Here is a 26084-nt window from a genome sequence, read left to right on the forward strand (position 1 = left end):
TATATAACAATTAAAACCACTAATGTAAATGGTCTCAATTCACCAATTAAAAGAAACAGACTGGCAGAATGGATTAAAAAACATCGAACCATATGCTGCCTGGAAGAAACACATTTACCTCAAAAGAAAACTCACAGACTGAAAGTTAAAGGATGGAAAACAATACTTCATGCAACAGGAGCCGAAACAAAAGTGGGGATAGCTATTTTAGTTGCAGATAATATGAACTTCAAACCAAGAAACATCCTAAGAGATAAACAAGGTCACTGCATACCGGTTAGGGGAAAATCTCAAGAGGAAGAGACAACAAACTTAAACATATATGCACCAAATTCCCGAGCAATGAGCTATACAATGAAAGTATTAATAGAAATGAAAAATCAAATTAGCAATAACACAATTATAACAGGAGACTTTTTTTTTTTTTTGTCTTTTTCATTTTTACCGGTACCGGGGATCGAACTCACGACTGCCTGCTTACAAGGCAGGCACTTATGCCGCTGAGCTAAATCTCCAGCCCCCTATAACAGGAGACTTTAACACACCATTAACACCAAGAGACAGATCAACCAGACAGAAAATCAGCAAAGAAATAACAGAACTCAATCACAACTCTGAACAAATAGACTTTGTAGACATATACAGAGTGTTCCATCTAACAACATCAGAATATACATTCTTCTCAGTAGCTCATGGGACATTCTCTGAAATAGACCATATACTAGATCACAGAACATATTTAAATCAATGCAAAAGAATTCAAATTATCTCATGCATGTTATCGGATCATAGTGCCATGAAACTAGACATTAATGATAAAAGAAACTGCAAATCCCCCCCCCAAAAAAACATGGAAATTGAATAATACACACTTGAGCATTCAGTGGTTCACAGAGGAAATTAAAGAAGAAATTAAACAATACCTAAAAGCAAATGAAAATACAAATACAACTTACCTGAATATGTGGGATGCAATGAAAGAAATCCTCAGAGGAAAATTTACTGCACTGAGCTCCCACATCAGGAAAACAGAATGAATACAAGTAAACAATCTGTTGCTACACTTCAAACATCTAGAAAAACAAGGGCAAGGCAAGCTCAAAGCCAAAAGGGAGGAAATTATAAAAATCAGAGCAGAAATTAATACAACAGAGACTAAGAAAACAAAATCAAAAAAAAAAAATCAATGAATCAGAGTTAGTTCTTTGAAAGAATAAATAAAATTGATAAGCCCATAGCCAACCTTATTAAAAAGAGGAAAGAACCAGCTCAAATTCATACAATAAGGAATGGAAAAGGCAAAATCACTATAGACTCTGTGGAAATACAGAAGATCATCAACACCTATTTCAAAAACTTCTACTCTCATATGTACAATAATATAGAAGAAATGGACAGATTTCTAGAAACATATAATGTAGCAAAGCTTGGTCAAGAAGCTGTAAAACTGCTGAATAACCCAATTTCTACTCATGAAATTGACATTGTAATGAAGTCCTTACCTACTAAGAGCCCAGGCAAGACGGATTCACTGCATTATTCTACAAGAAATACCCAGAAGACTTACTGCCGACACTCCTCAAACTCTTTAATGAAATCAAAAGGGAAGCAATTCTTCCTAAAACATTCCTTGAAGAAAATATTACTCCAATATCAAAACCTGAGAAAGACCCAACTAAAAAAGAGAACTATAGACCAATCTCCCTAATGAACACAGATGAAAAAATCCTCAATAAAATACTGGCAAATAGGATGTAGCAAATCATGAAGAATGTTATACACCATGACCAAGTGGGATTCATGCCAGGCATGCAGGGATGGTTCAACATACATAAATAATTCACCATATCAATAAAGCCAAAAGTAAGAATCACATAATCATCTCCATAGATGCAGAAAAAGCTTTTGATAAGGTCCAACACGCATTCCATGATAAGAATATTACAGATGGTCTTTACCTCAATATGACAAAGGCTATCTATGACAAACCTACAGCCAGCATCATATTATATGATCAAAAACTGAAGGCCTTTACCTTAAAATCAGGCACAAGACAAGGATATCCTTATCACCTCTCCTATTTAACATAGTACTGCAAATACTAGCCAGAGGAGTAAGACAAGAGAGAGAAATAAAAGGGGTAAAGATAGAAAAGAGGAAGTTAAATTATCATTATTTGCACATTATATGATAACTCTACATAGAAGACCCTCAAAACTCCATTGAAAGACTCCTAGATATAATAAATAAATTCAGGAATGTAGCTGCATACAAAATCAATATTCAAAAATCCATAGCATTTCTGTACACTAACAACAAAATCACTGAGAAAGAAATAAAAGATGACACACCCTTCAAAATAACATCCCAAAAAAGAAATACTTAGGAAGTAATCTCACAAAAGTAGCAAAAGATCTACATAGGGAAAATTATAATGCCCTTAAAAAAGAAATTGAAGATGATTTCAGGAAATGGAAAGACATCCCTTGCTCATGGATAGGAACGCTATATATCATAAAAATGGCCATTCTCCCAAAACTGTGATACAGATTCAATGCAAACTCAATGAAAACACCATCAATATATCTCATAGATCTAGAGAAATGAATTCTAAAATTCATCTGGAACAAGAAAAGACCTAGAATAGCAAAAGCACTTCTAAGCAGCAAAGGCAAGGCAGGAGGCATCACAATCCCTGACTTGAAGTTATACTACAAAACAAGTGTAATAAACTCAACTTGGCACAGGAATCAAAACAGAGTCAAAGATCAATGGAATAGATTAGAAGGTACACACTCACCCACTTTATCCTTGATAAAGGGGCCAAACATGTTCACTGGAAGAATGACAGTCTCTATAATAAATGGTGTGGAAAAACTGGCTCTGCATATGCCAAAACCTAAAACTAGACCCATACCTATTGCCATATACTAAACTAAAATCTAAATGGATCAAAGAGCTGAATATTAAAACAGAAACAGTAAATCTGTTGGAAGACAAATTAGGTAAAATCTTGAAGACATAGGGGTAGGTAAAGAGTTCATGAACAGGAATCAAACCACACAGGAAATGACTCCCAGAATCAATAGCTGGGATTATGTCTTATTAAAAAGTTTCTGCATGTCCAAAGAAATCTCCAGCATAGTGAAAAGAAAACCACAAACTGGGAAAAAATCTTAGTAAACTGTCCCTCAGACAGAGGACTTCTGACTAAAACATATAAAGAATTAAAAAAAAAAAACAGACCCCTGAAATTCAAAGATGCAACCCCAAAACGGGCATTTGTCATGAACACACAGTTCTCACATGAAGAAAAACAAAAGGCAAATAAATACATGAAAAAATGTTCATCATCATTACTCAGAGAAATGTAAATTAAAACCAGACTGAGATTCCATTTCATTCCTGAAAGAATGGCCAGGATCAAGAAAACTACCAACAACAAATGCTGGAGAGGCTGTGGGGAAAAAGGAACTCTCCTGCAAAGTTGGTGGGAGTGCAGACTGGTGCAGTGTGGAGTTTTCTCAGAAAGCTGGGATTGGAAGTCTCATTTGTTCCAGCTATTCCACTTCTAAGCATGTTCCCAGAAGAACTGAAATCATCATACCACAGTGATATATGTGCACCCATATTTATAGCAGCACAATTTGTAATAGCCAGATCTTCGAAACAACCTAAATGTTCATCAACTGAGGAATGGATAGAAAAGCTGTGCTATTTTTATACAATGGAATACTACTCAGCTATAAAGAATGATCACATTTAGATATAAATAAAAATACACAACTTGAGACCATACTCATAAGTGAAATAAATCAAACTCACATGTATAAATATCAAATAGTCTATTAAGACATGGTAAGAGTACATAAGAGTTTATGGTAATCATGGCTCCCCATTACATTACTCTGAAGACTTATAATGCCTGCATTCATTAGCTGGAATGTTTTTATCCTGGAATGTTTGATTTTATTATCTGTGATAGTATAAACAGCTATTTTAAAGAAAAGAAGACATTAGAATAGTCAGACCTTATTTAGTATCATCTTCCTCTGAAGTCCTACTATGGTTTTGTTTTTCTGGAACCTTTGGTTTTATCCTGTTATATCTTGTTGGATATTATTATGTGTGATAGTATAAACAGATTTTCCATGGTAAATGAGATAATATAGTAGCCATTGTTCATTCTCTGCTATTTGGTTCTGAAAGCCCTGTAATGCTTTTATTTTCTTGAATGGTTTTATACTGTTTTGTTATGCTTGATACTACCATATATAAAGCTATCCTCAACAATTTCAAAGAAAGAGACACTATGGTACTTACTATTAATTATGGGTTGTCTTGTGGTGAAATGTTGTGTTACTTCTATTGTTCTGATCTGATCTGCTTTGTTATGTCCTCTTGTCTTAATCTCTTTAAAATAAAAAATTAAAAAAAATAAAATCTGAAAAGTATGTATTCATTGTCTCCATGGTTGAGTCACATTAGACTAACAGTTATGTGACTTGTTGCACAGATAATCATACAAATTAATGAAATGACTATCAAGGTGAAAGTGACAAAATCACTTACCTCTAAACAATGAAAATCAGGAAGGTTTGCATTTTGACATTTATCACACGAAACAAATCAAATGTACACTCATGAGAAATATATATGAGAAGAGGAAATGATGGATCTTAAAGGAAAAAGTGTATTGAACAAAATACAATTCAAATATGCAGTACATAACTACAGAAAGCCAACCAGGCCACTATTTTAATAATGCAAATGTGGTGGAAATAACCACAGAAAAGATTTCAAAGGCAAATATTTCTATATAATCATATCTGCAAAGATGTAAACATTAAAAGACAATACCAAGGCTATCCAACCCCAGAGAAAAATACAAGAATCAATCTTTTGGCACAGATTCTATTGTGTAACAAGGAAACTATCTTCAAACTGATGTTTGCTACTACTGAATTGCACCCTGGGTCACATATACTGTGCATAAGAGACAAAGCATTTGTAAATCTGTTAAGGTACAAAACTATCTCTGGAACAATAGGACATTTGAAACAGGCTTGAGATTAGTGTAATACCTATGGCTAACACTCTTATGAAAGAGCTACCACACAAAGCATGTCATTGCTCCAAAACTTTCTACATACTAACCAACTCTGTAATAATAATGTGAGACACGGCACCCATGTCTCTTTAAAAACATTTTCAAATAACATAATTGTGTCTATTTCCTTGTGGATATTTACATTTACTTGAAAGAGAGCATCAGTTACCACCTAATATGCAGTTCCTTTTGGAAAACTGCCATTTGCAAGATTATTTCATTTCTTTCTTCCTAACATAGTAATTCTTCTTCCAAATTTCTTGGCATTCTAAACATTCTAATGGAAAGTTTTTTAGTTTTACTTCTTTCAGTATTGTTGATTTCACCATGAAATTGTACAAGCTTAGAAATTGTTCAAAAGCTAAGACTTATTGCTTCTGCTATTTCTATTTTTTTTTTCAGAATTCCTAGATGTTATCAACATCACACAGGTATTTTAAAGTGTAAAAAAGGACCCCATACACTTGTGCCCTGATGATCTTGCTGTGGAATTAGGGACTTAACAGAGACTGGTTGAGCTGCCCTGTGCTAACGTAGTCACTTTGCTACTCATGGTGGCCCCGTGATTGAACTAGAGTTAGTAGTCTGCACTGAGAAGTGCTGCATGTGTAAAATACAGTACACACCAGGTTTACAAGTTCATCTAGGTAAGTGTACAATAGCTCAGTAAAACTTGCTGCCTGAGATTGTCAAGAAGATGGCATAGTGGCAAACAACAGAGAAAGACTATCTCTGAGAGTGGCTCTCCACACACTGGAACAAAGCAATACAAGGAAGACAAGAAAAGGGAAGTGGGTTGCCACCTGCCAGGAAGGATAGGAAGTTAGAAATGGAGCCTACAGATAGAGTGAAAAGAGAAACTTCAACAAAGAAGGTAGCCAGCAGAACCCTCTCCATGAGTTGGGACTCAGCACATTGGAGTGGTTCAGGCCTGGTTATACATGAGGACTGCTGGCAGTGCCAGAAGCCTCAATGGAGAGATGCAACAGTGGAGAGGAGCAGTGGATGTGGAGGAGTGTGTTGTGTGTAGGTGAGTGCTGAGGCCTCAGGCATTTTGCACAAGAGAGCAACTGGCCAGGAGCCATTTTGTAGAAGGCCCAAGTAACTTCAGAACTTAGAACAAGAGACTGGCACATCTAGGGGCTCCCAGCTAAGCTTCAGACCAGAGAAGGGTCAGTGACTGCTCCAGCCTGAAGAGTTCTGTTCTTGGTACCATCCTCCAGAATACAACCTAAACTCCAAGGGAAATAAAGATGTAAACATGCTGAGATTATCTACTACTCAGACATAATGTTACTGCTGGATTATGTCTATTCTTGGTTTTGACTGACAGCTTTGTTTTGCCATATTTGACTTTATTCTCTTCAAAAAAAAAAAAAAAAAGCAATAAGAACTAAGGAGTAATAAACCCAAAATGTGTATTTGTTGTAAAAAAGAGAAGGAAAAAAAGTGCTCTAAAGGACACAACTGCAAGTGAGTTTAGGGGTGTTAAATAGATGACCATATTAATATTTTTGGTTGGACCATTGAACACAACTGTTGGCAGTCTCACTGTTTGAATGTCTACTTTGTATGCTTTGATACTGTGATTTGAACAACTATCTCTAAGATGACAATGTGTAATCTATTAACTGGTGATTTCTTACTGTTTCTTTTTTGTAGTCTGTATTACTTGTACCCTTATACCACTTTGTTTTGTTTTGTTTTTTCTCTTTTTCCTTTTAAATAAAATTTTAAAAAAAGTTACTGCTGGATTGTTGGGATAGATCAACACAGATCTGGACTCTGTCTTCACACATTACTTAATAATGACAGCATAGACAAATTTGGAAGAGGATTTTTACTTGTTCCCCTCCATTGTTTTATTTTATTTCTATATGAGTGTGAAAGTGGTTTTTAATCTTTCTGTGGTTGTTTTTCTGTTTGTCTTTTCATTCTTTTCTTTCCCCTGTCTTCTGCACATGTATTCCAAATTAAGACATTCCTTAGTCTTTTAGCTTTATTTCTAATCTCTTCCTCATATTCTACACTCTGTTTCTCTAATTCCTATTAAATTTCAATCCCTTATTGTAAAATTGGCATAATGATGATGTATGCACTGCATATCAATTTCTGGTTCTTTTTAGATTTTGTTATATAACAACAAATCATTTTCATGGAGTTCAAGGTGGTAGAGATATGGTTGCTTCAGTTTATCAATTTCTAGGACATGTTTACTGGCAATGCTTTGTGTGGTGGTTCTCCTTTAGCTGGGAGTGGCATAGCTGTTTCATTTGGCTGTTGTTCATGCTGTTCCAAGACTGAGATTTACTAGGATTCTTGGAAGGCACTGTGGGACAGTACCAGAGAAACTTAGCACAGGATGAACATATAAGAACATCTCAATATTCCAACACTGAAGAGAGAGAATGTTAACATGGAATGAAAACCTCCTAACCAGCTACACATGGAAGACGTATTCTCATTGCATAAGTGGTTTCAATACTAGCAATAAAATAACTCACTATAGGCAATTTACAAGCATTCAACCAGGAAATAAACTTAAAAAATAGAAACAAAAATGAGAAAACATAAATGAGATGAAACCTCAGACAATGAACTTACCAAAGGCAAATTCATGGGCCAAAGACCTGGGACAATCTGACTGCCACCCAGTGGTAACAACAAAGCAATTGAAAGAGGCTAAAACATCAGAAATAATGTACAGATACCTGAAGAAATTGTAGGCACAATCAAAACCATGTTTAGTGATTCTGGAGTAGAGACAGATAACAATATTAAGTAGAGTAACTTAACAAAATGATGCAACTTTTGAGTGCCCAAGATAGGAAAGAAAACAAATTCATAAGACAGATTCAGGTGTAAGAGGATACCCACTCTCTCCACTCTTAATTCAACATAATTCTGGAAACCTTAGCCAGAGAAATTAGGCAAGAGAAGCAAATAAAAAAATAATAATATGAAAGACAGATGGTAAAGTATCATTATTTGTGTATCACATGATCCTTTATACAGAAGAGCCAAAAATGCCAATAAAAGACTGTTGCATTTAATCAGAAAATTTGGCAGTGCAGCTGGATATAAAAACAACATGCAAAAGTGGATAGCCTTCCTGTACATGAATAAAAAGTCCCACTGCGAGAGAAATTAGGCAAATAACACTTTTTATTGTATTATTTAAATAAATGAAACACCTAGAAGTCCATCCAATGATTTCACAAGGATGTAAGAGATCCCTACATTGAAAATCATTGTACTCTGAAAAATAATGTTGAAAAGGATATCAGAAAATAAAAAGATATTCCTTGATCTTAGACAGGAAGAACCAATATAGTGAAAGTGGCCAAAGTTTCAAAACTTAAACAGATGTAATACAATTTTGATCAAACTTTCAACCACATACATCAATAAATTAGACAAAACTATTCTTTAATTTACTTGGAGCCAAAAGAGACATAGAAAAGCAAATGCTTTTCTGGGTAGCAAAGGCAAGCATGGAGCATCAAACTGAAATTATATTATAAAAGTACTACGATTAACAACAGCATGGCACTACAAAAAAAAAAAAAAAAAAAAAAAAAAAAAAAAAAAAAACCAGACAACTGAGGATCAATGGAAGAGATGACAAGATGCTGAAACAACTGCAAGCATACTCAGTCACTTTATCTTTGACACTATTTCCTAATGTATTCACTGGAAAGAAAGCCTCTTTATCAATCATTGCTGGTAAACATATGTTGGCACATGCCAATGCCTAAATTGGATTCATATATCACATCACACACTAATATATTTGAGATGGATTAAAGATCCAAATATTGAAACATTGAATCTGCTGGAATATACAATCAGTAAAACTCTTAAAGATAATGGTGTAGACAAGGTTTTAAGAATAAAGCTGATTGCATAAGAACTATCACTCAACCAATGGGATTTTATTTTACTAACAAGCTTTTCAAGCAAGAGAAACAATGGATTGTCAAAAGAAAACCTAGAATCTTGGAAAATATTTTTGGTGCTTCCTTAGTCAAAGGATTATTAGTGAGAATATACAAAGAACTTAAAAGTCAGCCTCTGAAATTTAGCAATCCAATCCATAAGAAAGCACCTGAGATGAATATACAATTCTCAGAAGTAGAAATACAAAGAGCAAACAATTACATTTGGCAAAGAATCTCTGACCTTTCTAAAGATGTGAATTAAAACAACCATGAGATTCCATGTCAGCCCAGAAAAATTGGTTCTTATATTGAAGTCAGTTAACTATAAAAGTTGGAAGGACTGTGGGGAAAAAGCATCCTTCTTCACTGTTGGTAAGACTACAGACTAGTACAACCTTTGTGGAAATCAGAGTGGTCTTTTCTTTCAAAAACTAGTACTAATAATCCCATTTGACCCAGTTATTTCTCTTCTGGGCATTTTCCCAGAAAAATTAATAACATCATACATAGTGAAATGTATGCATCCGTGCTTTCCGTAGCACAATTTGCAATAGTAGAATTTGAAAACAAGCCAAATGTCCAACAAGTAAGGAATGGATAAATATTGTTTTCTAACAATGGAGTATTATTAAGCCATAAAACAGTGAACTGCAACTTTTTGTAAATTAAGTACATGCAACTCTAATCCACACTTATAAGTGAAAGAAACCATTCTCATATCCCTTTTATTGATATGTAATCAATGTTCATTTTCAATGATGGGAATGTGTCTGAAGATGTGTTTTGAGTTCTTTCAGCCTTAGAGACAAACAGGTCTAGCCCATTATATATTTCTTCATGAGCCGTGAGCACGAAGTAAAAAAGACACATCATTAGAAGTTCAAATGGGTGTTCTTTAAGTTGTGAAGTGCACCTGTCTGGGTCATCATGGGTAGCTTAGGCGTATGTCTCTCAATCATAATTTTTAAGATGGATAGTGGAAAATGTGGCCATTTTGAAGGTGAGGATTTGAGAATCAGAAATGGAGGATTGTTCTTTGCAGAGAATCAAATACGGATATGCACGAGTTAGAAGGTGGAAAGACAAGGAATCTGAATGGCAACATGACTTTTGTGCACTATTTCAGCTTAATCTGTTTTGTAAGCTAAGGAAGAATGGAGAGAAATACAATATGTGCAGGTTTTTGTGGTCCTATGTGAAGACACAATATTACATGGATCTTGCACAGTAAGTTGTGCCATGTACCAATGGTGTCACATAGAACAATCAGACCCTAATGGATTCAGGGATCACTTTCAGGCTTTGGTTATAACATGTGTACTGGCTTGAACAGATCTTCATGTACTATTTTCTAATTGCTGCAGTGCTAAATAGATGCAGACCCTAATGGATTCAGGGATCACTTTCAGGCTTTGGTTATAACATTTGTACTGGCTTGAACAGATCTTCATGTAGTATTTTCTAATTGCAGCAGTGCTAAATAGATGGCCCACATATGAGGCACAGCACATACCATGACCACCAAACTATATGTGCGAAACAATATCAGGGCCATGGGTAAAGTTGCAGTACCTGATAGAAACTGGGACTGACAATGTCTGACTAGAGATGATGGCCAAAAAACCACAAGGAAATGATTATTCATTTAATTCATGGAAGCAGAAGGCATATGAGTAGCAGTCAGTAATAAAAAGATAAGAGAAGTTGCCCAGGACGAGTAAGAAATTTATCCTTTAATTCTGGGGTGTTTAACTGAGGCCCTCCACAGATACACTAATGTTAAGCCCAACTCACAACTGAAAGATGATTTATTAGGAGCAAATTATATTGACCAGTATGCCTCAGGTACTCATAGCCAACTTCAAGGTTTTGGCACCTCTCAGGGTCTTCAATCAGCAATGCTCCATACTTTAAGGCCATTCTCCAGTCAGCGCTCCTGTCAATATGGGTGGCTGTGGTTTATTTTAAAGGACACCAGGATTTTCAGATCCCATAGGCAGTAGAAACAGCTTTGCAGATAAAACCACCAAGGAGGCGGCTGATCTCTCCTCCCACACTACAAAAGGCATACACTTTGCCCTTCTCTGCTTCACTCTAGCCTGCTCACCTTCTGGTCATCAATAACACCAAAAGAACTCCCAAAAGACAAGTGATTCCTAGCTCAGGGAAGATCTCTGTTCCCTGCCTCACACACCTACTCTATCTCTTCATCTGTCTATGAGATTTTTCATTATCATAAAATGGTTTATGATGATGATGATCCCCCCCCTTCTGAATATTACAGCTCAATGCTTTGTCTGCAAGGTAACTGTGATTCAGAGTTCCCTGAGTACCTCTTCTTTTCCCACACTTCAAGCACAAGACCTTTCCCAACCCAACATTGCCAGATTGATTTCATCCACATGCCCTGGAATCAAACTTGACATAACTTTTGGGTTGACATCTTTCCTGATTTGTTAGAGGCTTTCCTTGCAGTTCAAAGAAAGATTCAGCACTCATTTATTGTCTCCTAGATGATATACTCTCCTGACTTGCTCTACTCACCTGCATTCAATCACATACTGGCCTGCTTGCTTTAGTCAGAGTACCAGATGTGTCACTTGACATACAAAAGATACTTCACACTCCCTAACTGACTCAATAATCTTGAGAGGTAGAAAGAACTAACTGCCTGGCTGGGGATTTAGCTCGGTGGCATAAGCACCTGCCTTGCAAGCAGGCGCTTACGAGTTCGATCCCTGGTACTGATAAAAATGAAAAAGACAAACAAAAAAACAAAAAAAACCCTAAATGCCACCTCAAATTGGCACAAGGATTTGTTCCCTCTGTCCAATAAATTTCCTCAGAATTCAAGCCACTCCTGCAAGATCCTCTTGGTAAAATCGATTTGAGCTTCTGACTGGACCAGAATTCAGGGATGAGGTCTGTGCTATTAGAGATTATCTCCCAAGTTTATATTAGATCAAAAAAGAAATGCAGTGTGCTGTTAATCTTTTCCTGCCTTCTGACACTTGCCTTACCTTGATAACAAGGCTAATAAACTGACTTTGATTAACTCCTGGTCTCTTCAGGCAAACAGGAAGGGACCCTTCAGAGTCTTCTATAACAGTCCAATGGTGGTCTATGTGCAACACTGCCTGCAGTGTATTCACCATTGCAGATTAAACTGTGTCCAGCTAAAAACCCACCTGACCTCTCCCCTTCATGGAAGGTGCAAGTAATCTCCCCAACAATTTTCAAACTGATCAAAATTCCAGAAAACACCTTCCTGCCCTGTGCCTGAAAATTGTGCTATTTCATTTATTTTTGTTTGGTCAGTTTATTCTGGTTTGATCTGGTTTCCCCATCGGTCTCTGATTCTCCACTCTTTGTAAACCTAGATAGATGATTGCCTTTTCCAGGTTACAATGTGTCATTTCTCCTCAGAGGAAGTCACTTTATTTTTCTCTTTTTGCCCTTCTCCTGTTTGCTACTCTATGTGGGGGCCCATGACAAATAAGACAGAAACCAGACACTCTCTGTTCTTACTAGGCCTCTTCCTGTGAGTTCTCCTTACTATTCTGTTAGTACTGTAACTCAGTTGCTTCTTGCCCACAGGATGGAATCACTTCCTATATACACAATCACATTCAACAGTGCAATCCTCCTATTCCCCATAGATGCTTCATTGGGTGTGTTCTCTCCAGGCAAGTACAATTATTTCCATATCTAATTAGCACAAATCCAACAGTGAGTAAAAAACCTGATGCACTAGAAAAGGGAAAGTGGCTATGGAACATGAAAAAAAATTAGCTAGAAACTAATCACTACAACAAAAAGATGACTTTTTTTCAGAAATGCTTGAGATAGACAATCAAAATCCCAAGGCAAAGTTAAAAGCAACACTGATGGCAGTGAAATCAGTTTGAAACAAAGGAATGTGGAAATCCTGAGCATGGAGAGAACCCTCCATTAAATACTGTCTGAATGTAGACCATGATGGGGCAGAAAGTCGCAGAGAAATGTAATCCATTTTTGTCTATACAAGCCCTGTACATGGTTTCATCACCATTTAGAAGTTGATGGGAGATTCTAGGTGGAATAGGCAGAGATTTTTACTTCAAGAATTGTAAATTTCAAGACACTTCTATACCACTCTGCTAATGAATTTTTGATGAAATAAACAGTCTCAAGTATATATCCTGACAGAAGCAAAAATCTGTCAAAGACTCAAGAGTGAGTCGCAAACTATTGGTTAATAAAAACCAAGATTGCTTCAATGAGCTCTCACTTTACTGATAATCCAGGTGCAGAGGCTGGGCTGCAAAAGCATTGGTATTTCAGGCTCTGGTATGGAGTTCAGGTGGTATTAGGCCATATCATTGTGGCTCCTCGTATATCTAATTATTTTGCCCCATGAAAACCAGAGTGTAATGATTTGCTATTGATGAAGAATTTCAACAATCTTCTAAATCAACTTCTTTTTGTTTTTCATAGGCTTCACTATGTGAAAAGTGATAACATTAGGCTGCAGAAAAAACTTGATCAGGTCTCAAGAGAGACACATTTATTTTTGCAACAAAGTATCAGTTTGGTTGTTTGGAAACTTTGATCCAAAGAAAAACTTAATATCATCTTATATCAAACAGTAGTTATTTGGTCAACCTCACACAACTGTAGAAAAACCTGAGGCTTATTAACAGGAAATGATCAGACACAAGAGACAATACAGTTCTCACATTTTCCTGGACAGCAACTCTGATTTGAAAGAAATACGTGAGCTTTTTTTTTTTTTTTTTTTTTTTTAATGTTGCATGCCATAGTGTCCTCATTTATGGGCATCAGCATCAATCAGGAGACACTTGTGCATTTGGAAAGCAACACATATGCTATGCATCACTTCTGACATGGTAAAATATTCAGAACGTGAACACATCAAGCAGGGTTACATACAAGCCAAAAATCTCTCAAGAGAAATTGTTTTTCTCTCCATGACTGTCCATTTCCACTAAATTTGATACAACATTCAAGCATTTATTTTACAAGATTTACTGGGGTATTACCTCAGAAAGCTTTCATGGGTTACAGAAAGAAGCTAGAGAGTTGTCTTACTTTTAACATTTTAATGAAAAGACACAAGGATATAGTCAAAGACGCCACATAATGGCTGCCACAATAAAGGCATGAATAGATGGTAAATATAATAAAATCAAAATATAACAATTAAATCATGATTGTAGGATACATATGGTTTGAAAACAATGATGTCAATTAAATACACAAGTTTTTTTTTTTTTTTTTTTTTTGTCTTTTTCCTTTTTATCGGTACCGGAGATCGAACTCACGACTGCCTGCTTTCAAGGCAGGCACTTATGCCGCTGAGCTAAACCCCCAGCCCCAATACACAAGTTTTTAAAATGTAATTAAGAAGACATTTTATCAAAACAACTCAAAAAGAATTAATAAAATAAATCAGTGTATTGGAAAAGATAAAGGCAGTAACAACTAGAAAGAGGTAACAGGAAAACAAAATTAAAAAGGAACAATTATGAAAGTATAGATATATTAATATTAGAGAAATGAGCTTACAATGTGAAACACGTTGGCCATCAGTATTTGATGCTCAGGGCCCAGTGAAACACCTCAGTGGCACAGTGCCTGCTAGCAAGTACAAGGTACTGAGTTCAATTCAAAGTACAAAAACAAAAACAAAAAATATTTGATTCTCTTGGATCAGCTACCTGAATGGTGCATTACAGATGTGTTTGGATCAGCTACCTGAATGGTAGATGCAGATGTCTAACACTATGCCTGGATAATCAAGGTTATTTTAAAAGAAATAAGAATTATAACAATTATCATCTCATAATTACAGATAGCAGATAAATACGAATACACAAAATTAAAAATATGAAAATAGAATAGGCAGCTGTGGGGGTTAAGAAATAAACTATCAAGCAACTCAACTGGCAATGAGAATTTTCTTCTTATAAATGGGATATCTCAGTAAAAACCTACTTTGAAACTTTTGGGACACAGATGAAGATGCCACTTGCGTATGTACTCATTACCCAGGATGAATATATTTATTATGTGTAGCAAAAACATACCAATAAGAACATTGGAATGAGAAATTATAGACTCATCTGCCCACAATCTGAAATGTAGTCTTGGTAATAGAAAAATGGGTAAGAAATCTCTGCAGTTTACCTCACCAGGTTGTTGCAGTCTTTACCTAAGTCCAGACAACATGTTTTTAAACAAAGTCAAATATATGGACATAGAGAGTTTCAAAGCCAGGATAGAACGTTGCTTAGCAAAATCTCATCTTTGCATGTAACACACTGTAGCATGTAGCATGGTTCCCAGGCTTGAAATTCCTGAGCTCAACCTAAGCACCACACACCACAAAAATGTGACTATATTATAATTAAGCTGTTTGTTCATTATTGCAATTTATCAAAGCAGTTTGTTCAGTTCTTCAATTTATCAGAGCATAGATAATACAATTTACCATAAAAGAAAAATTCATGTGTCATATTAAAAAGCAAGACAAACAAAAAGTGAAAAGAGAATGAAAATGAAAGTGATAAAATTTCTGTGCATGAATGGTAAGAAACAAGATGTAAAAACTGAGAACAAAGAGAGGGGCACATACGTTGCCAAAGACAAGACTAACTGGAAAATTGGTGTTGTGCATAATTTTATTGCTAATTAAAACCAAATCAATATAATAAAGCTGCATTATATCAAACAAGAATAGAAACTGTAAATAGCACTCAAGGTCAGCACACACAAAATGTACAGGGAAAGCTGAGTATGTATTATAAAGTAATTTGCAGAAGAACTGGAAAAAATTAATGCCTAAAACTGGAGGCTTAAAATAGCAATTAAATTTCATTATGAATCCATAAAACTTGTTAAATTAGAAAAGATCCAGTTTGACTGTGATAAGAAACAGAAACTAAGGCTCACTGGCAGTGGTAGTGTGGATAGTGTACAGTAAGAGTTTAAACAATACAATCTCATGCACTAGTAAGGAGGCTTCTGAGCATTCAAGGCATTTTTTCTTTTTTTCTTTTTTTCCTTTTTTTTGTCTTTTTCCTTTTTATCAGTACCAGGGATCAAACTCACGACTGCCTGCTTGCAAGGCAGATGCTTATGCTGCTGAGCTAAATCCCCAGCCCCACAAGGCATTTTTTCAAATCTTGCTTCCACAGAAGCAAGTCTGAGAATGTTCTTTGTGGCACCTATAACAGTGACATCAGTGGAGAAAGCTGCACTCCCATAACTGTGCAAAGGCAAGTAAAATGCTATGGAAACAAACACTGGAGTCTCTGGGATGGATTACATCTACATACAGCAGTGTAAAAATGCAAAAAGTAATATTGAAAGAATTAAAATACAGGATGAACAATCTAAAACATTCTAATTTGACCACTAAAATATATACATGAGATTGGAGTGCAACTCAATAATAGAGCACATGTAGAGGGCTTATTTGTATCTATGGTCTATAGCCAGTGAAAAAATGTACATGAAGCCATGGGGTATATTCTAATCAAGATGATAAGTTGTACAATATAGAAAGACAATTTATCTGCAGCAGGTTCCTCAAGCACAGTACTAGTGATACTTAAGCCCAAGATTTCTTTCGAAAAAGGTCTGTATTTCTTCTGTGACACTGTTCAGCATCTTTGACTGCCACTCCTAAGATGCTTCTAAATATTCCTCATGACCTATATCATGATTACAAGAAAAAAGTTGCAACATATTTATAGGTTTTCTCATGTGCAGAATTAGCATTGATGAAAATGACTGATGCAGATGCAGTGGACACAGCTCCTGAATGACCAGTTACAAGAATGACCAAAGACACAAGACCTGCCACATTTCTACCTCTGCACCCCAAACATAGGCTCAATGAGTCTGTCCAAAGTACACTCTGCTTGTTTTTGTATGCCCTCCTCTTGTCCTTATCACCTGCACTACACATCAGATGTCACTAGTGTGAAAAGCAACAACAGCCTCCACTGTTTCACGCTTTACAATGACAGCCACAGGAATTTTCAGAAAGACTAAATTCTGCCATGAACTGAAACTGGTGCTGTATCTCAGCTGTGTGACACACCCTTTCTATAGCCACCTGCAGTATACCCATATAGAGTGAGAAGGCCAAGAGAACTCATGGGAATTTCAGAGACGGCAGTCTCTTTTGACTTATGGAACATGTAACTAAGGTTTCTGGTCATCTCTTTTCCCATAGACATATATGTCACTGCTCAGGGGAGAGAGCCTTGGATGTCATGGGACTGGACAAACATGCCTTCAGCCTATGAATGTTATAGAAATGAAACGGGCTTACATGAGCAGGTAAACTGGCATAGCAAGGCAGTTTACCCAAAGTTAAACAGTTAGAAATGTTAACAAAACCAGCATGAATTAGAACTCATAAAGTGTTTATCTTCAGCCAGAAAAATGGTTGGTGGTTTGTGTTGAAACTGCTCAGGCTCATGTCTGATCACTGAAAATCTCTACTCTATCCCCTTGTTAGGGTCATGTAAGCCAGACAGTGTGAAAAGAGTGGGGCATCTTATAAGGATCAACATCATGAAAACCACTCAAAGCAAAGAAAACAACCAAAATTCATAATGTTCCTTTTTCCAAATACTACTCATGTTATTCTTCTGATTCAATTGCTTTTGGAGAGCCCAGTTAACACAGCACTCAAAGACAGAAACCACAAGTTAAGTATCATGTTCTATAGAGGACTTTAAGAGGAATTCAAAGTATAAATCTAGTGACAGTACTGGAGTTAGAAAGACTATGATGTTAGAAAGAAATGATATTGAAAATGAAATGTGTTGAATGTGAAAGAATATAACCAATTGAGCAAACAGTACTTCTACACATTGGATTCTTTAAATCTGCTCAACACATATGCTTAATCTGAGTTTGGGGATATATAGATAACATTATCCAAATTTCATAATAAAATACTAAATTCTCACCAACTTTACTGAATATAGCCCACTGCAGTCACTAGTTGTTCAGCATCAGTGTCCTGTTGCTGAAAAGCAGTGATTCATCACTGCTGTCCTCCATCATAAGCAAGTATTATACCATGCATCACTAGTGCACAAAAACAATAAAACTGAAATAAAGTAAAATTTCCATTAAATAATTTTCCTGTATTTTTCAGAAAAGTTTTTACTGGGCCTAGGTGATGTTAAACAAGTTACTATCTATTGGAGATAAATCCCAATATTCATATTTTGTATTGAAAGAGGGTCATGCTCAATTTTTCAAGGCAGTTGTTGTATCACTTGTCCTAGTCCCCAAGTGGCTGAGAGTAAAGGTGTGAACTATCATACATCACTGATGTTTACTTTACCAAGCATTCAAATCTTGGCACATCATGGTGTATAAAAACATCCCAACCTTAAACTGATACAGTGGTACACATGTATTATAATGACATTAAATGAGTTACAAACACTATCAAAAATTCACACTACTTAGAGCTACTCAAAGATCAGTTCTCAAAATTTTTTAGAAAATTTAAAAACTCAGATTAGAGCAAACTTCCAGAGTTCAGTCCCTACAACAGCAAACAAACAAGCAGAGCAGGGTGGTGTACATCTGCATCCCAGCTCTAATGAGGCTGAGGCAAGAAGTTTTTTATGAATTTGAAGCCAGCCTTAACTACAAAGTGAAATACTGCCTCAAAAAATAAATTAATAAATTAATCATTAAGATCATCTGGAAATATTTGACACACTGCGGATACCACATTCCATTCTACTTCTGCTATGGTACCCACAATAATTTCAAAGCAAAACAAAGCCAGGCAGTTTCCTCATTTCAGATTTTGCCTCAGAGTAGATTTCATGAATTGTTCAGTAGCAGCAGAAGGCATAGTTCACTATTACTAAATTCCCTTCCTTTCTTCAAGCCTGTGACCTTTGCCCACCTCACAGAACAAGCAAGCACACAAGTCTGACTACCTAACCAAGGATACACTGCACTACTTCTATTTCTCAGGCTTCTCCCCTACTCCAGTGCTAATTTGAAAGTCTATCACAAGCAGCCTTTTTTATTTTAATAAAAGTAACAATTAGCCAAGAACTATAGCCATTAATACAGAAATTATGCCCTGGTTCTTTTCCACTCCTACACATATCACACATATATGCCCATGTAAATGCCCCAATTATCTCTCCATGCCCCAATGTCTCTCAATGTGGGTTTAATAGCGCTTCTGGAAATTGTCTCTGGCAGGTATACCTTCTCCTTCCTTTGCTAAGATTTGATCTCCTCTAAATTTTCCTCAGTATTCTAACTCTGTGGCAGAACTCATTTAAACTAATTGTGAATGGAATTGTCAGCTAAGTAATTAAAATTTTAAATTTCTTTGGCATTGCTTTGTACAGAGCTCAGGAATTCACTGGGTGTTAGGCATGTTCTCCTCCACTGCAGCACATCACCACACGTTTTTGGATTCTCAGGACATTTTTTAATATCTAATATGAGTTTAAAAATGAAGAAAGGTAATGGATATTTAGAAGATCTCCACAAAGATTAAAAAACAAAAGTTTGATTTGGGGTTGTGAGAATGAGAACCCGCATCAGAAATGTTAATAACCTTCAAATTCTCCAGCAGTGCTGCTAACAGGAATGAAACCAGGGATCTAGCTCACCACCACTGCATCCAACTCCAAGTTTCATCTAAGCCTGGATCTTCCCAAGACTCCTGCTTTTCCCAAAATGGCGCAGATAGAAATGTAGCAATGGGTTTTTCAAGAGGGCACTCAGACTTGCATTGTAACATTGGTAAAAAGGTCCTGAGAATTCCAAACTGGTCTTGTTCTAGCAATGTTGTAATCAGCTGAATAAAATAATATTATAAGGAGTCGGAGAGGACTAGGCCTCAATGGAGCCAGTTCAGAAGACCAGATATCTGGCAACAATGAAAGTAAAAACACTTTTTCCACTGTGGGCCAGATCTCAAAACAATAGACAAAACAAACAGAACCACACCCTAATATAAACACCAGGGATTGATAGTCTCAATAGAATCACCTTGAGGCAGATAGAGGCTACTAATCCAACTCCCTACAGCAAAGGCCCTCCTCTGCTTTGCAACTTTCCCTATTGGATCTCAATTTACTCAATTTTACCTGAGCAATTAACTCATAATTTTATCGACTGACTGTAATTCTGCCTGTCCCACCTCAGGCTTCTCTGCATTGCTAGTTGCCACATCCCCTACCCCCTCACCCCCGCCTTACCTTGTGGTTTTGCTGTTCTAAAATCCCTACAAAAATCGCAGTTCTCAGCCAGACACGGTGGCTCAAGCCTGTAATCCCAGCACTCAGAAGGTTGAGGCAGAAGAATCTTTGCGAGTCTAAGACCAACCTGGCTACAAAGTGAACTTAAGGGCAGCCTGAACCGCATAGAGACCCTGTCTCAAAAAAAAAAAAAAAAAAAAAAAAAAAAAAAAGACCAAGAAATATCACAGTTCCAAGAACTGTGCGTAAGTAGTAAGTTTGTAGTAAGTAGTGAGTTTCTTTCCCTTCTATCATCAAGGGGAAAAATGAAGAAAGATGAAATCAATACCCATTTCACATTACATCAGAATCTGAAGCTAACGTGGGGACCCCGGGAACCACAGTTAGGGATTGTTTTTCCTTTGGTACCAGGGTTACAACTCAGGATATCTCACTTTTCAGGAAGGCGCTGTGCTTCTGACCTATATTCCAGGCTTTAAGACACCACAGTTAGTTTGGTCCAATTCTAACTAGACCTCTTGCAGGTATTGACCCGCTTCAGTCTTCCCGTCCCCAAACATTACCATTGAGCAGTTTGAGGCTCTCCTAGACTCTCTGCTATACAGGTTGTAGCTTTGGAGGTCACAGAAAAAAGTCCATTCAGCTCCTGAACTCTTCGTAATGTGCTAGGGGCAGGAACTTTGGCGCCATGACACCGGAAGAGCCCTCCCCTTTGCCACCTCTGATTGGACAGTTTATGCAGCATTCTCCTTTTTGCATTGATTGACTTCTGTTCTGTTGCCCGCCCTAAGAGCAAAGTGGGAAAAAGAGAAATAAATCTTTACCTGCTAGAGTGGGGCTCAGGTCCAAGACTGTAATGCAGAGACTTCTGAACCAGGTTATCTTATAAAATGTTAATCTCATCTCGTATGCTTAATAACACTTGCACTTAAAGGCTTTACTCTGAGATCTCGGAGTTGACGCTATTTTCTTTTAGGACTCAGTGAACACTCTTCTTGAGCATGGGTCACAATTGTGTTCTTAGGGTTCTGTTATAGGGGAAGGAAACATCCAGCCTACTGTATGTCAAGTATGAGTTCCTGCTCTCTAAAATTAAGTTTAGGGACAACAGAGGTTAATAGTGGAATATATTCATTGAAAGATTCTGTCTGAAAAATAGAGAAGGAATCTTGAGCGGATTGCCAAAAATGCTCTTTTTAAAGGATTTATGTACGGTAACATCATGAGGTTAAGTGTGTCCAAGGAGCGGGGAAATGGGAACTCACCAGGTGGGCATAAGGCCAGACAAAACTGTGATCAACTAGTAAGATTAATGGCTCAGATAAAATTGATTAGATTTGGAACAAATAGAGTGACTCTCTTAGTAAGTGGGCACACTTAGCAGCACTGGCTGATGTTATAGGTGTTGAGATACTGACTCCTGACTTCCTCAGGGTGATAGAGAACTATTTGGACTGTTGATGCATAGGATGCAATTGTATTTGCTCTGCCTTTTGTCTTGAGATCTGGACCATAGCAAGAGGTGCTTGTCTCTTGCAAGGCTGCAATATGTCTGAACTTCTACTCTGGCTCCTTTAAGGGCTTGGCCCTGTCTGACAGCCAATAATATTTCTAACTAACTCAGCTGCCTGTAACAGATGCATGGCCAATAGTCTAGTAAAGAAGCCATTTCCCTATATCACAAAACAACTTGAGTCAAAGCCAACCCAGGACACAGCACAATAGAGGGGTAACTGGTTATTTGAGAGGTCAATATTTGGGAATGACATAACTGGCTTCATTCTGAAGATTTTTGCACTAACTCTTTCCACCTGTCAGTTTTCAGCTAATAGAATAAAGATTTGCCCCATAAGAGGAAAACAAACAGTACGATTAAATTGTAGCAATATTCTCTAAAAGAGAAAAAATTAAAAAAAAAAAAACATTTCAACCTCTTGCACACAAAATTGCTGCTCATCTAGAGTCTAAACCCACCCCATTTATTTCTGAAAATAAGCATATTGGACACTTGAGGGTTAGAAGTGCAGCTGCACTGCTCATCCACTGACCTATTGACCTATTTCTTTGGGATGAGCAGGTAATCATAAGAACATCTAAGTATAATTTTCTGATGCCCTGTAGTGTTCTCCTCACAAATTAAAATTTGCCTCTTTCAAGAAATTAATATCTTAGAAGGAACATACTGCCTTAGAAGGAGTCATGTGATACTTTTGTTAACTCATTTAGTTTAAGAGATGCATAGGATATTAAATGAGCACACTTCTAGCTCTGTCTGGTTCTTTAATGCTAGTTTGGTTGAACCCACTAACTCTGGTCCCTGGATTCTTTTTCTTTGTCTTCCTCTATACTTTCGCTCCTGAGGCTCATAAAGTAGGTATCGATTTTTTATTTCTATTTGCCAAGATGTTTCTACATTGGAAACAGCCTAAAGCAAATTGCATCTTGAAATAAGGAGACAAAATGAACTTATTTTTCTTAAGTTCTGTGGTTCAGGCAGTTCATCCCTGTAGATAAGTAACTAAGTACATAAACACACACATAAAAACCAAATAAAATTCAGTTTGGTGTTTCTGCTAAATAAATTTCCAAATACATCAATTACTTTGATCATTTAGTTAAGTGACTAATGCCTTCTAACACATCTTCAGTATGAAAAGGAGGTCACGAGAGGTATGCTCTCGCACAGTGTGTACCATTTATAACTCTGTGCTTGTCACTGCTTCCCATTTGTCATGAAGTGCCTAGGTTGCTACTAGCACAACACTGTGTAATTTCAATTTTAGGTAACTCAATTTTAATTCAGTTCAAATACTTTTAATTATTTCAATATTTCTTTTTTCTTACTTCTTTTTGTGTTTTGGGACATGGATTCAGACACCATTAGGTTTCCCAATATCCTATTTTGTAGATTCTTTTACACAATATTCAGGAATAGAAATAAACCTTGAAAAAGTTGAAATGTACAATAATATTAGCAAACAGAATTGTAGATTATCTAAATACAGAATGAATAATTACCCTTGCATGTGAAATAATATGAATTCTTCAATTTATATCTTCAGTATGCATAGCTGTTTTGAAGAGAACAAGACATTATGGTAGCCATTGTTGATTTTCCTATTGTATGGTGTTGAAGGCTTGTAATGCTTTCATTCTTCTTGTTTGATCAGGTTTCTACCATTTTGTTTTTCTTGAATTCATTTTGTGTGAAGATATAGACAACTATTCAAAGTAAAGAGGAGAGATTATGGTAGACACTGTTGAGCGCCTATTCTTTGGTTTGAAATTCTGTGTCATTTGCTTTGTTTTCTTTTGATTTACTTTATTCTTTTTTATTATGTTTTGTTCTACCTTCTTTAAAAATTATATCATCAATATAATTTTGTTTCTCATAAGAGTAAATTCATTGAAAATTGGAAAAAAACTCTTCTAAGCTCTTAGTGATACATAGAGGATAATACTATATTACAGAAATTATGGATAAAAGAAGTAAAGAAAGGAGACTTTCCCTGTGTCTGTTTCCTAGGTACCATTAAGACTCAGTTATTTCAATTGTAGCCTGGAGCAACAGACACACAAATTAAACTTAATAGAAGAATTGAGAAGTACTTCTGCAGTATTCAAAACCAAACATTGATAAGACTGCCAGTGAAAATGCAAAGAAAGAGGCTATTAATTATTCATTATGGGTAAAAAGAACTGCTTGTTCTTAGGCCAAGTACATTTCATTTCTACTGTACATACAAGGAAATAATTAATGCAGGCAGATTCAGGGCAAAATATGAAATATAAATCTGGTAACTATATAAAATATATCAGGGAAACAACTTTCTAATCTACAATTGAGCACATTTTCAAATAACATTGCAAATCTACAAAACATAAAGTAATTTTGAATATACATACATATAGGCTTTATGCACACCAAACACTATAATATTTGAAATTTGCTTTGATTGGAAAAATGTCCTGGAGTAATGATGGAATATCTAGAGCAGGGCAAAAATCTTTTTATCTTTTTTCAAAAAATAAAAATCTTCACCACAAAAATTAACAGATGATATGAGAAATTTTTTTAGGAATGTTGATGCATGAAAATTATAGGCACAAGATTAAGGAAGATAGGCAAATGAAAGTGAGCAATGGAATTTAACTTTCTATTTAGAGAGTTCATCATATTAGAAAATGGCCAGGTTATGTGGTCTAGAAGTAGATATTACTCACTACCAGCAAAGCGTATAAAGTGTGAATTAAAAATACAATGGTGGGTATTTTTAACATGCACCTGTAATGTGAGCTGTTTAGAAATCCGGGGCATGAGGATCACATGTTCCAGTTGAGTCTGAGCCATGTAGTCACACCTTGTTTTGAAAAAAATACACACATATTTTTAGGTCTTTAATTCCATACAGACTCTGTAGACCTGTAAACATACTGTGAAATGTTCTCAAATCATCTAGGTTGCCACAAACAAGATGTCTGCAGAATTTATTTGAGTGAATGAGCTGGAAAAGCCTGCTTTCCCATTGCTGGGGAGAATAAATAGAAGATGTGGTGAAGACAACAAGTAGTGACCCTGGTGTGAGTGAGGTTTACAAACAGTAAAGCAAATAAAGAGGTAAATTATATGAATTGAGAAAAGGTTTTACTACTTCAATTTGGGCAGATTAAAAATTTGAAACTGGATGTCTCAGTAAAACTCATGTATATTCTCTGAATTCTCTAGGCTTAGTAGCCAACATGATAAAGTTGAACATGAGGCAATGGCCTATAATCTGATAATGATGAGGAGCAATTGACCGTAGAATGAAGACTCACATGCACAACTGTTCCTAGTGACATGGGGTAAATATTTTCTTAGGATGGAGGTATCTCATCTGTTATGCAACACTGAACATCATACATAAACCCACCACCACCATAAGAGTCTATGGGGAACCAGGCCAAGAGCCCCTATTGTCAGTCTCAAGAATGTGGTAAGGAAAATAAAATAAAGAGAAAAGCATAATGTTTCAACCATGGCTAGGAAGTTAATATTTCTGGATCCACTTTTGTCACTCCCAAAGAAGCCACACTTTATTTGGTGTATCCAGTCATAGTTGTAGCTCATAAAGGATAACAATTCATCCTAAAAGTCAGACTCAAGAATGTGTAGATAATCTTATGCTCAAGAAATATCTTGACCATAAATTTAATCCTGAGATGATGTGTGAAGGTTTAGATGATCTAATGCTCAAAAGAGTCAGTGGGAAATCTCAGATAGGTGGTACCAATAATCCCAATTCTTCTGTTTATCCCATAGCAAAAATGTTAAAATTTGCCATTTTGAATTTGTGATCTCCAACTAGATGACAGTAAAATTCACTCATAATCTGATGTGACAGCAAAAAATATTGAAACAATGAATACATTTTGGTAAGACCATGCCTAGTCACTTATTGTAGTTAGGGGTTGTATAGAGAACAATTAGAATAAGGACATGAAGCTTATAATATTATTTTATGATGGTAACCCACAGTTAACACAATAAAATGTAGGAAGTCTATCCACATCACCAAAGACATAGAATATTTAGCCAAGGGCCTGTATCCCACAGCAATGTCTCACATGAGTCCAGATGAAGATCCAGAGCTCATGACAATGCCTTCCATGAGTCCAACTGGAGGTCTACAGCCAACAAAAAGGATTTACGCCAGTCTCTTTTATGGATCCAAGCTGGGAAAGCCCAAAAATCAGTGGTGGCATCTAGAATGTCTATGCTAG

General features: G+C 36.3%; 1 protein-coding gene across 1 annotated transcript in view; it reads right to left on the minus strand.

Moving 5' to 3' along the window:
- Positions 1 to 21043, minus strand: part of LOC100731421 (zinc finger protein 709-like) — a 41895-nt gene extending 20852 nt beyond the window's left edge. The window contains exon 1 of the mRNA XM_013143297.2: positions 20885 to 21043. Coding sequence (XP_012998751.2) covers positions 20885 to 20887 — 3 coding nt within the window. The 5' untranslated portion in view covers positions 20888 to 21043. The remainder of the gene's footprint in view (positions 1 to 20884) is intronic.
- Positions 21044 to 26084: the final 5041 nt, after the last annotated feature.

The sequence above is a fragment of the Cavia porcellus genome, unplaced genomic scaffold (assembly GCF_034190915.1).
Source record: "Cavia porcellus strain 051 isolate PalLab524CR breed Dunkin Hartley unplaced genomic scaffold, mCavPor4.1 scaffold_23, whole genome shotgun sequence".
NCBI classification, from domain to species: Eukaryota; Metazoa; Chordata; class Mammalia; order Rodentia; family Caviidae; genus Cavia; species Cavia porcellus.